At 55.6% G+C, this 16,408-nt stretch overlaps 1 protein-coding gene across 8 annotated transcripts; it reads right to left on the bottom strand.

Moving 5' to 3' along the window:
* Positions 1 to 4,784: 4,784 nt before the first annotated feature.
* Positions 4,785 to 16,376, bottom strand: ADAMTSL4 (ADAMTS like 4). Of its 8 annotated transcripts, none has more exons than XM_053914838.2 (20): positions 16,227 to 16,375; positions 15,406 to 15,743; positions 14,868 to 14,963; positions 13,681 to 13,782; positions 13,414 to 13,471; positions 12,778 to 13,133; positions 11,905 to 12,589; positions 11,565 to 11,667; positions 10,704 to 10,840; positions 10,173 to 10,377; positions 9,782 to 9,954; positions 9,541 to 9,649; positions 9,254 to 9,439; positions 8,947 to 9,076; positions 8,397 to 8,601; positions 7,887 to 8,063; positions 7,395 to 7,580; positions 7,092 to 7,271; positions 6,660 to 6,804; positions 4,785 to 6,508 (listed from the first exon to the last, which is right to left on the bottom strand). In XM_053914838.2, the coding sequence occupies exons 4-20, from the start codon at positions 13,698 to 13,700 to the stop codon at positions 6,372 to 6,374; spliced, it is 3,192 nt and encodes a 1,063-aa protein (XP_053770813.1). In that variant the 5' UTR covers positions 13,701 to 13,782; positions 14,868 to 14,963; positions 15,406 to 15,743; positions 16,227 to 16,375; the 3' UTR covers positions 4,785 to 6,371. The 8 variants fall into 8 exon arrangements, with proteins under 8 accessions (XP_053770813.1, XP_045059471.2, XP_053770815.1 ...); XM_045203536.3 differs by having other exon boundaries at positions 15,622 to 15,743; XM_053914840.2 differs by having other exon boundaries at positions 15,406 to 15,552; positions 16,227 to 16,347.
* Positions 16,377 to 16,408: the final 32 nt, after the last annotated feature.

The following is a 16,408-nucleotide window of genomic DNA, read 5'->3' as shown; positions in this document are numbered from 1 at the left end:
ACAATTACAAGTTAAGTGTGGCAGACTGGGAGGACCCTAGCAAAAGTTGTTCGCTAAATTCCCCTTTGTGTGCCATTGTTTCTGGGTGGCCCTGTAAGAATTTGTTTATCAAATGTTTGCTCTTGTCTACCTGTGAGTTGCCTATGTAGGGCAGCAAAAAATAACTTTCCTCTCATCTTTCTAAATTCTTCTGGCTAGGCTAATAATCCAATTAACAGGAGAAAATGTCCGAAATTTATTACGGATGTACAAAAAGTCCAAAATTTGGGGGGAAGTCAGAGGTTTTCCCTGAGTCATTTGTTTCTTGAAAACCATCTTAAAATCAATATCCAAAAAGGCATATTTTGAGGTGGCAAAACTTTGTTCCCCTTCTACCTCCCCCTCCTTGACTAAAATGACACATATACCTCATTTTGCCTCACTGACTTTGGAATATTCATGCTGATGTGAAGTCCCCATGCACACATTATTAAAATTTGATTTTCTCCTGTTAATCTGCTGTATGTCATTTGAATTATTCAACCAACCAGAACTAAAGGAGTAAGGGGAAAGTTTAACTTTCTCCCCTGGAAACTGGATTTAACTGTCTTATTAAGATTTAAAGATAATATATACAAGTGCTTCACTTTAAAGCACTATACAAACGGAAGGAATTTCAGGAAATATTCTTTAAGGGTTAACTCCAGCGATATTCAACATTGTTCATCTCATGGCACACGAAAACTAATTACTGAAATTCTGTGGCACACCAGAAAATGTAGCTTTTGCAGATCTGACAAAAAAAAAATAGGTATAATTTTGACTCATTCCCACCAGATGCCTAGTATGTTGGTTGTTGTCATTTTTTTATTTGACAATAAGGGAAGAGAGGTCAGTGCCCCGGAATAAACAGTCAGGTATTGCGTGTATTATTTTGTTATTTTTTTACTATTACTATTTTTTAATCTTTATCTGAGGATATGTTTATTGATTTTAGAGAGGAAGAGAGAAAGAGAGAGAGAAACATCAATGTGAGAAAGAAACATTGATTGGTTGCCTCCCGTACATTCCCCGACCGGGATAGAACCTGCAACCTCAGTATGTGCCCAGATTGGGAATCGAACCCACAACTTGGTGTACAGGATGATGCTCCAACCAACCGAGCCACCTGGCCAGGACAGGTATTGCATGTTTTTCTTTTTTTAATTATTTTTTAAAGATTTGTATCTGTTTATTTTTTTAGAGGGAGGGGAAGGGAAACATCGATCAACTTCCTTTCTCACACCCCAACCTGGGGACCTGGCCCACAACCCAGGTATGTACCATACTGGGAATCAAACCAGTGACCTTTTGGTTCACAGGCCAGCTCTCAACCCACTGAGCCACACCAACCAGGGTAGGTATTGCATGTTTTAAAAATTCTTGTGGCACACTAGTTTTCTCTGTTAGCCATTTCCAGGTCATTGAATTCCCTGGGCAAAGCTACTAAGCAGCAGATATCATAGGTAGGAGGCTGAATTAAAAGATTCTACAGCTGTATTTTGAAGCCCAGAGGGGACACAAACAGGACTTTCTATGGCTGGACAGAGGGCAGTTCAGCCAGATGGAAAAAAACCCTAGGGGTCAGTATACCATCTGCCTGCCAAATTGGCCCTAGTACCCATTTTTGTTCAGCCTGAAAGGTAAGAAAGGTTTTTACATATTTAAATGGTTGAAAAAATTATTATTTTGTGACAGGTTAAAATTACATCGAACTAAAATTTCAGTGTCAAAATGTTGATTGAGACACAGTCACCACACCCGTTAGTTTACAGATTGTCCAGGGCTGTTTCTGTGCTGCAACTGGAGAGGTGAGGAGTTGCAGCACGGGTTCTGTGGCCTACAAAGCTGAAAATATCTACACGTGGTCCTTGAGAAAAAATAGCTTGCCCACTCCTCTACTAGACAATCTACTAGAGCTAAACAGGAGGCTTACAATGTGATGAAAGAGGCAGGCAACTGAGAATCAATAGCGGGAGGTGAGGTGGGCGGTAAAAGAAAGGTGTACTCTGGATCCTGGGCCAGATAACTCTGCCCCTCCCATCAAGGGCAGGGCCTTCGCCACCTTGCCTTTTAGCCTAGGGGTCCCAGGGACAGTCTGCTCCTTTTTATGAGTAACCGCATATGCTTTCCCCAGTTTTTTGCCTCCTCACTCAGAGTTCTGTGGAGCTGTGAAGAGATTCATGCAAGGCTTAGAGTACAACACATGCATTCTAACCCATCCCAGACCTTCTGAAATGGAGTCCATCCCCCCTGTAACTACTGAGGTTTTCCTAGGCCACTCATAGTTCTCTGGGGCTCTCTGAGAAAATTTTCTGGTCTGTCTGGTTCCTGGCCATTGCTGCACTTCCCCTTCAACTGATGTGGCTGATTGGCCCCCTCAGATCTGATGGCCATGGCTCATGTACACCTTATTTGGACTAGTCTTGCTCATTCCTCTCTCCAATCCTTTCTACCTTCAGACCTCAGCCCTGAAACACCCTCCTCTAGAGTTTTACCCATTCTCCTGAGTCAAGGAGACCAAAATTAGATTCAAGGGTGCCCCCCATGGGGTCTGCACAGCAGGAGGTGAGCAGTGCTCCCTGTCCTGCCTCTACTGTCCCCACCCCCACCCTTGGAAATACTGTCTTCTATGAAATTGGTCCTTGGTGCCAAAAAGGCTGGGGGACTGCTGAGATGGTGTGTGCTGTCATTTGAGGTTAACACAAATACCACTCTTGTTGACAAATTTAGTCTTAGGTACTTTCCTGAGGCTTTCTTCTTCCTGTAGAAGGTGCCTCCCACCCTTTAAAGCTGATACTTCCATCACCTGCCTGTGAAAAATAAGCCCCCTCTGCTCTTCCCCACCCAACTGATCCCTGCACCAGAGATGGTGGAATTGAGGCATGTTGTAGGAGAGAGGGTGGGGACTCCCACCCCCACCACACACAGCCCCAAACTCAGTGCCTAGTCTAGCATGATTCTCCACAGTTGAAGAAGAGGTCTCCCCAATTCATTTATTTCAGTGGGGGAGGCTGTCAAGTAAAAATGAAGTTCTTTATTTGTAAAATGGGGAGAAGGGCAAAGCAAGAAATGAAAGATCTGGTTGGAGAGAATCTGGAGGGGTGCTTCCCCTTATATTTGGTTCTCCCTCGGTCCCGCTGCCCTCCCACAGCCCTCCAGGTTTGTCTAGATGCTCCAAACGTAGTTGTCTGATGCACTCCTTGAGAGAGGTGCCCTATGGCTGAGACACTCGTGCCCTGGGCCAGCAAGTGAGTTCCCATGCTCTGCTTCCCTCCTAGTTACCAGAGAGGTTGCATCTGGACCGTGGAGGTGACAGTGACAAAAAGGCCTCCACAGACTCAGCCTGCAGCTGTGAGCACCTGCTAGGAGGGAGGCCCAGGGGGTTGGGGAAGTCTAGGAGCTAAATTTAGTCTGAAGGCCACAGCTTAATTGGGTGGGTAATTACCCTGGGGAAGCTGGGACGGGGAGGGGAAGAGAATTCTGACCCAGCTGGACTAAGACCTCACAAGCCCACCCCTAATTACGCTGACATAGACCCACAGTCCCCTTGCAAACACTCAGAAATGAGGAGCCTTCAGCAGTTTGCTGGCCTGCATGCTTCATTTTCCTGTGCATATCAAGGTCATTCCTATTGCCACCCCACCCCCACCTCAGTTCTCAGGGTGCACTTCCTGAGTCCTTCCCTAAATTTCCCCCAGCGTACCAGAACTTGGGCCCCTCCACATCTCCCTGGCCTTGGGTTGCAGCTTCCTCCCTCCCAAGTCCTTCCAGGGCTTCAGAGGTCAACAACAGAGGTGTCTGGCCACACTAATCCCCTCTATGGGGCCAGGAAAAGGGGTTGCTTGGGGTCAGGTTTCCCTTCCTGAAAACTTCAGCGCTGACCCCATACTGACCTCAGTGTCCAGAGGAAAGAATCCTTAGGGATGTTACAGAATCTTAGCTTTAAAATAAGAAGGGGAAGGGGGCAACCCCAGATGAAAGCCCACTCCTGAGAAGTCAGGGACTGGAGACCGGAAGGGAGCTGCTGAAGGGAGGTGCTAAAGCTGGAGGGAGCTTTCATAGGGGCTGTGTCTGCATTTCTCACCTGTGATTGGTTCTCCAAATGATTGGTACACCAAACTCCAAACCTGCCCAGCAACAGCCTTGAGAGGCCTCTACCAGGGAGGGGGAACTTCGGGGAAGTCAGCTGAGCCAGGGCCACTGCCCAGCCCTCGGCTTCCAGGAATTGCTGGGAGGGCCCCAGCTACTCAGCACCACCCCTTCCTCCTCTAAGGATTCTGCCTGTAGCCCTCGATATGCACTGGGCTTTCTCACTTCTCTGGTCCCCCACATCTGATTCCCTTACACGTTCACCAGAGAGAGAAACACGTCTCTTTAGTGTTGCTGTTTAGGCTGAGCAGAGCCACCTAGACTGGGGTTCCTCTTACTCACTCCTTGCCCTGGGCTAAAGTCCATTTTATTTTTCTTCTCCTCTATTCCCTTTTGCCTCCTCCCTCACCCATTCTCAAAGTACAGGCCAAAGTCTTCCTTCTCGGCCGCTTCCAGCCCAGAGAGAGCCTAAGTCCCGAGGCAGAAGTCTGACTAGACAAGTCCTGGTCCATCACAAGGTTTGGGTGTGCTCAGGACAGAGCAGTCACTGAGTTCAGCTGTTTCTGCAGGTCTTTATGAAGGCTCTTCTTCGGCCAGACTTGTGGAGGTGCAGCGACGGGGACGTGGGTAGAGAGGGAGGTTCCCAATGGGGAGAGGAGTCTGATTCTGTAGCAACGACCCCTTCCTAGGCACAGGGACCCCTGGGAAGCCTGGCTTCCAGAAGTGGAGAGACCTGAACTTAGCTCTCAGATTGGTCAAGGTCAGGGAGAGAATCTGTGTTATGGAAAAGGGTGCCTGCTCTCCCACCACCTCTAGCAAGCTATTTACCTTGAGATAAAATGAGCCTGCTGGAGGCTGGAGGGAGGAGACTAGGGTGAGACAACTTGAAAGAATGTGTCTTTGGCAGGACATCCAGTACTGCCTAGAGCTGGGCCAGGCTCCACCTCCTCCAGCGTTTCTGGAGGGAAGGGGTGTGGGAGCGGAAATCACTTCCCCCACCCTATGACTAGCAATAAACCAACAGCTTAATAGGGAAATGGGCAGTAATGGCAGAAAGGATAGAGGCAGGAAGGCAAGGCCAAAGAAAGAGAACAGGAAAAAAAAGACACTTGAAAAGCCAGCTGCCATTTCAGCTCAGCCCCCAATGGAAAGAATTGCTATTAGGTTCCAAGAGACTTTACAGAAAGACCCAGCCTGCTAAGAAACCCACCATAGACTAGGCAGTTTTTTCCTCAGCTCTTGACCCGAGCTCCCAGCTACATAGCTAAACTGGGAGAAGTGGTGACCCCTAGTGGTCAGTGACCAACCTGCAGGCCTGTGGCCCAGGATCCTCTTTGCCTGGCCCAGGCTTCTGATCTCATGTGATTGGGGCTCACACATTGGGCCTTTCTGTGCCCAGAATCTCTCCACCTGGGCTCTGAATGCTGTTTCCCCTTCCCACCCTTCATTCTGCGCACACTGCCTACGTAAGTGGCTCATATGGCTGGGTTCCCATGAGGAAAATAAAGAGCCTGTTTCTTATTTGTCATAATCATCTTTAATAAAAAATAAATTAGTTCTGAGGTGGGAACCACTTCAGGAGATGGGGAACAGGAGCAGGGGCTGGGTGGCCTTATTCTAACCTTTCTCTTTCCATCCTCTGCCCAGCTGGTCCCTGTTCTGGGGAGGTAGGTAGTCACTCTTCCTGGGCTAAGGCAGCGTTGGCAGTGGCTGATGACCCCTACCCCTGGCTAGTTAATTAGGAGAGGCAGGAATAGAGGGACTAGATAAGGGGAGAAGTGGTCTGAGGACAAAAGGGTGGTTGAAGAGTGAGGCCTGCCAGGGAGGACTGAGGTTTAGGGCACAAAGTTGGAATTGAGGGAGGGGAGCAGTCGCTAAGCAACTCAGATTACTAAGGAGCTGCAAATTTGCTTTCCTCTCAGCCTAGAAAAGTTTCAGGGAAACAGGCTTCATCCCCTCCCCCTTCCCTCTCAGTCTAACTTATTTGTGAGAAGTGGCACACACACATGAGTGCACACACATCCATGTAGCCCAGATACACTTTGGGGACATGTGTGCACATACACCATCACACCACCACACAGACACAACCACACACGTCTTGAGTCACTGTCAGTCATCTTGCCACCTTCAACCACTCTAGGGGACATCCCTGGTGAGACTAGGACAAGCTGGAAAGCCAGAGGGTACAGAGCGAGCTGACTGATGGGTGACTGATGGTGGCATGAGAAACCATGAGGAGAGGGTCTCCTGGACCCATTTCAGGCGGGCTCTGGCGGGGACCGCTCCAGGACATGGGCACAAGAGCGGCAGCAGGTGGCTGTGTAGTAGGGATAGACGCAGAGCCGGGCCTGTACCACCAGGGGGCAATGTGGAGAACTGTCTTTGCATTGATCATCTGGGGACAGAGAAGGCCAGTGAGCAGAAGAGAGTCACCAAGACCCATCCCTCTGGAGGAGTGTTGTCCACTCCCACAGGTCCTTTCTCATTTCCACCCACACTTCAGCTAACTCCATTCTACTGGGAGCTGGGGAGAGGGGGCTCTTTACCGGGGCGCTGGCTGCAAGGTTGGCTATTACAGGGTCTTTTCCTGGAGGGCCGCAGATGAAGAGGACATCGGGTGCTAAGGGTCTGGTTGGCAGTCAGGCACTGGACCTCCCTCGTCTGCACGCCACCCTGGCAGGAGCGAGAACACTGGGGAGACCCCGGCTACCAAATCAGATTTTTGCTGGGCTCCAGGCTCCTCCTGCAGCCCAGACTCCTCCTCCTCCTCCTTAGACAGGAGTATGTGAGCAGGGCTGTCCTGGAGCATTAAGACATCCCACGTGGAGAGGGCCCACCTGATCCTCAGGTGTACAGGAAGTAGGACAATGTTAAACTGCAACTGGCTTTGTCCTGGGGCACAGGTGGGGGTTTGGTGAGAGGAGTCCCCCCTTCCCTGGAAGTCCACGCTGAGCAGGGCAAGGGAATCAGGCACTCACCGGACTCCAGGGTGTAGAAAACCACCGGTCCTGGCAGTCCTGCCCCTGACAGGGCTGCAGGGCTGGAGGCCGGGGCAGGTGGGAACAGTTGCTAGGAGACGTCACGTTGAACTCAGTCCCCAGTTTGGACACACAGATGACATCTCTACGCTGTGTACCAGAGCCACAATCTGAGGAGCACTGATGGAGGAGAAGCATTAGATGTGCAAGGAGAAGGGAGAGCAGGGATCACTCCCAACCGCCCACAGGGAAGCCACTGACAGGCTCCCCCTGCCCCGCCCCCACCCCAGGCTCGCAGCTCACCTCAGCCCAGGGCCCTGTATACCAGCACCGTGTCACCTCACAGGGCCCCAAGCTGCAGGCACGCATGTCAGGGGGGCGGCTTCCTGGGGCACAGCTCTGCTCACTGGTTCCTGCTCCTGCTTCCTCCCCACTCCCAAGACAGACCACAGAACGTCTCTGGATTCCTGTCCCACACTCGGCTGAGCACTGTTGAGAAGCAGAGCAGAGGGGGCTGTGTGAGGGGAGGCTGACTGGGATGAGAGGAGAAGAGAAGTGGGCTGAGGATCAGTGTGTCCCGGATCCAGATCCTGGGAGCTAGGGAATGCCCCAAGGGTACCAGCCAGATGAGGGAAGCCTCTGCTGGGAGTCCAGGACCACAGTGGAAGTTTCTGTCACTTACCTCCGAGGTCCCAGCAACAGCAGTGTCTAGCATGTAGCATGTGCTTGCTCAGTAAATGTTTACTGAGCTGTTTTGGAAAGGCTCTGATAGGGTGTCCTTGGTTTGGGGCCCACCTTAGAGCTCCAGTCGCTATGGAACCAGGCCATGGTACAGGGCCCCATGTCACAGGCCTCTCTGCTGGGGGGCCGTGGGGGACCTGATGTGCACTCCCGTTCGCTCACTTCATCACCATTGTTTCCAATGCAGCGCACCTGCCGGCTCCTCTGGCCACGCCCGCACCGCACGGAACACTAAGGGAATGAGAGGATCCAAGGAGCTGGGTCCAGGCTTCCTCACCAGCCTCCAGCTCTGTGGCTGTTGAACAAGGATCTGCCTTTGATTCCTGGCTCAGCTGTTACATGGCTTTGTGGAGTGAGCGTGGGACTTTGGGCCCCAACCCAGGTTCAGGCTCTTATCTGACTTGTAGGTTGGGGCTACATATGAAATCTTGTTGGTAAAAAGTTTCTGCTGATGAAAAATAAGTTGGAAAACCACTGCTGTAACTCACTACAGGGGGCCAACTCCCCTAGGACATCCCCATCCCCACCCCCACCCTGAGAGTCTGCTTGTCTGGTCCCACTCACCTGGCTCCAGGGGGAGCGAACCTCCCAATGGCCACAGAGGCGCAGCTGGCATGGCTGGGTGATGCTGGGTCGTGGGAGATGCCCACAGCGCTCGGGAGGCACTGAGGAGCCACCGCCCCCAAACTCTTGCCGGCAGCGTAGCTGGCGGTGCTGGGTGCCAGGGCCACAGGATCGGCTGCAGGACGTCCACTCACCAGCCTCCCAGCTGCAGTTACGTGCAGGGTGGGGAAGGGACAGACACAGACAGCAGAGAGAAGATGTGTGGGGCTGCCCTATGCGCAGGGAGGGCAGGCAGACTGGGGGTGGGCAGACTCAGAGAAGGGTGGGCATATTTGGCCATTGGAGTCGGGGTTCCCTTGTGAGGCTTAGGCTGCTGTGATTTTCTTGCTGTCTATGGAACGTGAGCCTTTCCGATCGAACACTGTCTCTGCAGCCAGGAGATCTGTGCTGTGTGCGGAGTCCAGGTGAGACCTCGGGCAGCGAGGGTGTGTTTGCCCAGGACAACTGTTGTGCTACTAGGACGCTAATCCTCCCTGGAAGTCATACTCACTAGGGGGGACACAGGGGTCCATGGCAGGGTTCCTGGGAGACTGGGGGCCTGGTGCCCATAGCACAGCTGCGTTCATCCAGTTCCTCTCCTGACTCACGGGAAATGCAGAGGAAGATGGGGCTCCACACACCTGAAGGGGAGGAGAGGGAAGCTGGGGGATGGGATGGCTCCAAGTCCAGTGTCAGTGGGGCCCCGACTTGGCACTGAGTCAAGGTGTGGACCCATGGTCTAGGTTATGCGTCAGGAGCACCAAGCTGGGACTTGGGCTGAGGGTGCCAGGAATACAGGCTGGTACGTGAGGTCTCACCTTTTCCACAGGAAGCTGAGCACTCGGAGTGTCCCACTCGTTTCCAGAATCCGGCTGGAGATCCCAGGGGTGTCCCAGGGTGGGGCGGGGAGGGCATCTGGGGGATGCGCACCTGACGCTGGAGGATGCCAGGGGTCCGGGTGGGGCGGGGCACTGAAACAGGTTGGAGCTCTACCCTCAAAATCTCTGTGCAGGGAGAGTCAAGTAGGCAAATCAGATGCTTCCCATTGCGTCGGAGCTTCCTTTTCATCCTCTCCCCGTCCTAGCTCTAGGGATGGGAGTCTCACCAGGCTGGAGCTGGGGGATGTGGGGCTCTGGGGCAGGGTTCTCAAGGTTCGGAGGTGAAGAGATGACATACTGATAGAAAACGCCTGGGTTTTCCTCCTGAAAGATCATCTGGGGAGAAAAAGAGAAGATAATGAATGATTGGGGGTGGTAGGGGTGCACACTACTCACCTTCCCCTCATCTTTGCCCCCAGAGGGAAAGCCCCTCCCTGGCGGCCCTGCTCCCCAAGACCCCGGGCTCACATAGACATCCACAGGCTGTGTCGTGGGGCCTTCGGCTGACAGGCTCTCCCCCGTGCCCTCCTCTCGAGGAGGACGGTTGTACTGGAAGACAGTCCCACCGGCCGTGTAGGACCCAGGGGGATCCACGGCCCAGTTTCCATTGATGATGGACTGGCCCCCCGGGCCTCGAAGTGCTGGAGGGGATAGGTCAGGACATGGGAGGTGAGTCATACTCTCCTGTCCCACCACTTCCTGAACCACTCAGAGCCTCAGATATCCTGTGCTCTCTTGGCTTCTTCCTTCCCCATGTTGGGGCTTGTTTGCTGGGCTGCATGGGGGTGCGGAGGGCAGAACCAAGAGACCAGTAAGAGACTCCGGGGAGCCCAAGACTTGGGGGACCCAGAGAGCTCACCAAGGTAGTTAGAGCTGGGCCGGAGCTGGGTGATCTGGAGCCGGGAGGCTCCAGCAGGAATCCTCAGGATCTTCTGATAGCCCAGGGGGCCCCCCCTGTCAGTGAGGTTCCCCGAGATGAGGTGACAGGTAGAATCATCACCACCACAGACTCCACAGCCATCTGGACGCTTGCCAGAACCGAGGATCCCATCACAGCCAGGGCTCTGGGGGAAAGCGGAGTGAGCCAGGGGCCACCTCCCACCTCAGCCTGGTCCCCTTGGGACCACTGGGCCCTCCACGCATCTCCATCTTTGCATGACAAGTGAGAACGTGTTTCCCTGTCAGCCCCTCCATCCCCAGCCAGCCTCAGGGGAGCCTGGCTGTAACTGAGGGGGCCTTCTCGCAGTCCGCCTCTTGGCTCTGCTCAGCCCAGCTCAGCGGGTGAGAACCTTCCTCTTTTCCACCTTAGTCTGGTGTCTTGTGTTTATAATGATACACGAGGAGACCTTGCGCATGCGCACGTGCACACACCCCATCTGCCCAGCCTCACCAGGCAGCGTCCAGCCACACAGATGTCTAGGGCTCCTGGCTGACACAGAGTCCCATCCTGGACCTTCTCAGTGTGACGGACATAGAAGCGGAAGCCACGGGGTCGGCAGTTCAATTCACAGCGCTGGGAGCTCTGAACTAAGAGACGGGGCAGGAGGGTAGTTAGCTGGGGCCCCTGGGGAAGGTTAACTGGGAAAGGCCCCAGGGCCCTGACAGAAGCTTGGCTGAGATTAGCTATTGGGCATCCAGAGGTTGCCCAGGTCACTGTGGATGAAGAGAACGTGACAACTCTGTACTCTGAAAGGTTCATTTGAGGGTCACTTAGAATTTGGGTCAGGTCACCTTCGGTCACTGAGACCAGGGTTGCAAAAGAGGAGAGATCCTTGAAACCTTTGATTATGTGAGTTCAGAGCTCACAAGGGGTTACCTTGGGACCAAGTTAGTACAAGCCTAAAATCAAGAGGGTGGTGACGTGGGGGCCAGTGATATGGACCCCACCCAGGATCCACGGTGCACCCCCACCTTGCTGTCACCTCTCCAGTGGTGTCCCTCTCACACCATGTCTACTTCACCTCCTGGGACATACTTCTTCCCAGCGGAAACCAAAGGGCGCCTCTGGATGCATCATCTCCCGGCCTGGCCGCTCTGCCAACCACCCTCTACCATCTGAGCCCACCTGAAACCCCCTCCCCTTTCCAGGCCTGTGCTGTCCCTTCACCCTGGCCCTGAGACATAAGAAAGAAGATTTGACACAGTAGAAATGCATGGGGCTGCAGTGGAGACACAGAGGCGTTGTGTGGCTCCTGCCCCATGATGCCCCAGTCTTAAGCCCCCCTCCTAGGGGGTGGGCTAGAAAGCTCACCTTCTGTGAAGGGCTCCCACTGGTACAGCTGGCCCATGAACTCCTGGGAGTCAAAGGCGGCACACTGCAGGGCCCGAGGGTCTGGCTGCTCAGGGGGGCAGGGCTGAGGTGGGGGGATACAGAGGAGTCAAAGCTGGGGAGGAAAATGGGGGTGTGGGTCAGGGCTGGATTGGGGGAGCAGGGATGAAGTCAGGTCTGCGGGGGGCTCCAAGGCCCTTACTCTGAGGAGGTCAAATGGAAGGCCTCTCCCCTCAAGTCCAGATCTGACAAGCTGAGGACCCAGACGCCAGGTCAGGGAAACAGTAATGGGGGGCTGGGAGGTGTCCAAGGAAGAACTCACCTCTCTGCTGCAGGCTCTCAGCTGCTCACTCTCCCCAGGACATCTTGGGACAGGGCTACTGGGAGCAAAAAGGCTCCACTGGGAGCTGGGGTGGGGGCCAGCCCTTAGCAGAGGCAGCCAGCCATCTGCGAAGTGAGGGGCGGACTCTGCCAGGGGCCTGTGCAGACTCCCCACAGGCCTCCAGTGCTCCCGGCTCTGTTGGCCTCGGCCCCGAGGGACAGAAAGGAAAGGATTAGGGTGTCTCTCTACTACCCAGGAGTTGGCCCAACCCCGGGGACTTGGCATTCTTGGCTGAGGGGACACGTGGAAGGAGCCACTTTCTCCAAAGGAGGGGGAGGATGAGGGAGGCTCTGTGCCAGAGGCCTGGGCTCTGGGCTGGGGCTGTGGGGAGGCAGGTCTGCCTCCGGGGGGCACCTCTGTCCCAGCAGCCTCAGTGCCTGGGGACTCTGCTGGTGGGGACAGGGTGGGAGCAGAGAAAGCCATAAGAGGCAGCTGAGTTTGAGGGGTGTGGTTTGCAGAGGATGGCTCTGCTCCTGGAGGCAGGGATGGAAGAAGCTCTGAGGTCTGGGAGGACGAAGATCTGGGTGGTGTCTGGGGGTGCCTGCGGTTCCGATGCAGTGGCAAAGCAAAGGGCACTCTCCCATAACCAAACATTCCTGGCTTGATGGGGTCTCGAACCCGAGATCTGAGAAGGTGTTGCAGACATGGGGTCACAGTTCTGGCAATCTCTGACCCTGCATCCCCTCCCCCTCTACTTCCTAGCTGCAGAGATAAGCCCCACCCCAAGCCATGTGTCCTTTTCCCCTTTCCCTTTATCTCAAGCCCCGCCCTTTACCTAAGGCCCACCCCTTCCCTCAAAGCCCCACTTCTCACCTCCTCGCTCCTTGAGCCTCCTGGACCTCCTCTCTCCCTGACTGGGAAGCAGGACCTCGGAGTGGGCCACCTCTTCCCCGAGGCGGTGGCCTGTACAGGGGGAGGGTTTGTCGGGGAGTTTGGGGTCTGGGGCCCTGTCTTCGGGGGAGCAGGGTTTCTGGATGTCTTGGGGGCCGGGATGGGACGGGCGGGCCCTGGTGGAGCTGAGCTGTTGGTAGCTGACATGTCCGGCTCCTGCGTTGCACCCCCACCCCACATGGCTGGGAGCAAGAGGCCCACTGGTCCCAAGGACCCCAGATGCCCTCAGGGGCCTGGCCTTCCTCAGGGGGTGTCTGAAGAGCATGTCCAGACAACACCTATGTAGACAAAAAGGTTAAACAGAATTGGAATGATTTTAGGGGGACTGTATAGAGGCTCCAGTCCAATGCTCAGGGCTCAGGGAGGTCGTTACCAGCCCAAGGTCACATTGAGCAGCAGAGGTGTTATTTGGCAAGGAGCTAGGGAGTTGGAGAGAAGGGGCCCAGGGGGCGGCCAAGCGTGAGAGAAAGGGGCCATGGCTCATCAGAGGCCTGCCGTGGAGAAGTGGGTGGGAGGCCAGGGGAGATGGAAGGACCACAGCTCTGGTCCCTGGCTCACCTCCTGATTCAGGCAGAGCTGAGGGAGGGACAGAAGCAGCATCAGACCAAACCGGGGCCTACAAACCAAAGGCAGAGTGAGGATGTCGGACCAGAGGTGGTACTGCGTGCGGCACTGCCCCTCACCCCCAGCAGGCTCCCCACATCCTGATGAGAACTTCTCAGAAAGCAGAAGTTACTCATCACTTCTCCCTACCCCTCCCAGTGATCTCCTTTCCCTCACTTCCAGGGACAGAGCCATTCCTCTGCCTGGCAGCCCACGTCTTACCTGCCCGCCCACTTCTCCATCGCTCCTCTCTGATGGGGCAAGGGAGGAGGGGGCCAGAAGTAAACACGCTACTCAGACATCTGGATGTAGAGGAGGTGCGCTCTGCAGGGACAGAAGCCCAGTGGTTACCCCAGAAAGCTGGGGCTGGGAGGGATGACTCCTCAGAAGGCCATCTGGAAGTGAGGACGGAGGGGTGGGGAAGACTGGCTCATCCCTGTATGACCCTCAGGGTGAGCTTGAGGAGGCTGGCTGCCCTTGTCCAGCTGCTGAGGCTGGAGGGTGGAGGGCGCAGGCTCAGCTTCCTCCCCTCGGCCCTGTAGGAACTTCTTAGCTCCTCCCTAGTCCCAGCTAGGAACTGTTTCTAGGCCAGCTCAGGCACACGCATCTGTCTTAAGATGGTCTTCATCCCACTACTGCCCTCCTGGAGGTTCTCCGCAAAGGTCGGAGGATGTGGTGGGAGCATGGCAGGCGCCCCCTTGAGGAGCTGACAGGAAGTCCCTTGGGCTTTCTGTTTCCTACCTGCCTCCAAGCCTTTTCTTCCCTTCTTAGCTAAGGTCCTTCTGGAACACTCAGGCACAAGTCTGCCTGCCTCAAACACTTTTTAGCCAAGGGATAAACTAAGTGAGCTGATGGCTTAGTCTCTAGAGAAGCAGGTGACTGTCCCCACTGCAATTCCACCTCCCTTCAGGGCCAGTACCCCGCACTGGTGCAAGGAGGGCTTATTTCAGGCGTGACTCTGAAGGACGGGGTGGGGGGAACCTGGGAAGGAGAGGTTCAGCTATAGCTGCTGTCACTCCCCAGTCACAGGGCTGCCATCCTGAAGAGCCCAGAAGTGGTCCCGAAGTCCAGCTTTGATTAATCAGGAAAGTGGAGCTTGGAACCCTCCCTGATCCCAAAGCCTGCCGCTCCCCAGCCCCTTCCTGCTCGGTACCAGCCCTTCCCACCCCCACTCTCCATCCCACTCTTAGTTATGCTTTCCAGGAAAAAAAAAATGTTTCTGTTGGATCTGAAAGGCACCCGGGAAAGGAGTCCAAGGAGCCAGGGCTGAGGTAGGCCAGCACAGGGGCGGGAAAATGACAGAGGGAAGGGCAGGAATGTGCGTGAGGACAGCAACACTAGCTCCCTTCCCTCCCTGAGACCCCAGGACTTGGGAGCTTGAAGGCCGGGTTACAATGGCTGAACCTGACCTGCTGGGCCACCCCAGATGCTGGGGCTTGGAGAGGGGGTTGTTGATAGCTGCTCCTTTCCCTGGCTGGGCTGACCACTGAGATCAGTGCTCCGCCCTGATGGAAGGGGAGAGATGGGAGGGTGTGGGTATCGGCTCCAGAGAAGGGCCAAGGTTCCACCCGAGCCTTCCACTCTCTGCCTGACTCAGTTCCTTGAGGTTGGAGGGAAGGAAAGATGAGGGTGATGGTCACCGTCCATCCTTCTCTGCTCCAGGGTCCCCTTTCCACTCCCTGTCTTGACTCTGCCTCTCTCTGCTACCCCAGGTCTGTATCATGCCTCTCTCTCCACGGGTCTACCCAGTACACATAATCCTGTCCTGAGCTGGCTTTGGCTTCTGCAGTTCCCTGGAGAAGTGAGGGGCGGGGGTGGGGTGGGGGTGACGTGAGCTCCTGGGGCCCCAGCCAGGCCTGGCTCCCTCTCTGGAAAAGTCCCACCCCAGCCCTCCTGCACAGCTGGGCAGGGGGCCGACAGCCCCTCCATTATAGAAACAGGACACACCTTAGTGCTTTTTACCCCTTTTCATGTCCCTCATCTGGTGTGTCTCACTGCTCGGGGTGAGCAAAGAAGAGGTCAGACGTGGCCCTCCAGTGCCAGGCTGGACACTGGTCCGGACAAATCTGGGCTCCTCCTGGCCACACCTCCACACTGGCCAGGGCAGATCAAAGAGGAGAGAGATCTGGGCAGGGCTAACCCTTTACCCCCAGAAGGCCTCACCGCTGGGAAACGGGTCGCGCTGCGGCAGAGGAGGGCTGGACAGCGTGCTTCACGGCTGGCATGGAGAGACCCTGTCCTGGATAGAACTCCTTGGTCCTCATTGTGCCCTCCATTGCTGGGTCCTGGAGGACCATCCCAACAGGTGTCCTTCCTTTTAGTCATCAGGCTGGATCCCGGGCACCCACCTGCATCCCTCCCAGTGTCCCTGTACCGCAACTTTAGGAGCGACGGGGTTTTGGCGGGGATGGGTGGGGGGCGGAGGCGGGGTACACCATCCTCTAGAGGAGGGCAGGAGGCGCCGGCGCGTGCGAGGAGGTCCTAAGTTATGTTTTCCAACTTTACTATGTGACTTACTGGGAATTTTGGCTGGTTCTCCTCCCGGGTGACAGGGACAGAGTTCCACGGGATCAGAGCCCCCTCCCCAGGAATTCGACCCCCGGGACTGGAGGACCTTCCAAGGCTAGAAGAGCTGGGGCCAGGGTCGTGGCTAGGGCGCGCCCGCGGGGCGCAGGGCGCAGGGGCGGCGCGGGTGCGCGGGGCGGGTGGCCTAACGGGACCCGGGAGAGAGGGCGCCAGGGCCGGGAGGTCCCAGGGAAGGTCTGTACCTGCTCTGCGCGGCCCCGGAGGCCCGTGAGCCCCTCTGCGCCCGGGCGCTCTCTCGAGGCAGCCTAGCTCCGCGGCGGCCAAAGCTGCCCCTGAGCCGGGCACTGGACACTGCCGCCTCCGGCCGCGGCTCCGCCCCCGCCACGCCCCCGCCACGCCCGCCACGCGCCCTGCCCGCGGCCCT

This window comes from Desmodus rotundus, chromosome 12 (genome assembly GCF_022682495.2).
Source record: "Desmodus rotundus isolate HL8 chromosome 12, HLdesRot8A.1, whole genome shotgun sequence".
NCBI lineage: Eukaryota > Metazoa > Chordata > Mammalia > Chiroptera > Phyllostomidae > Desmodus > Desmodus rotundus.
This window is presented reverse-complemented; position numbering and strand designations above follow the sequence as displayed.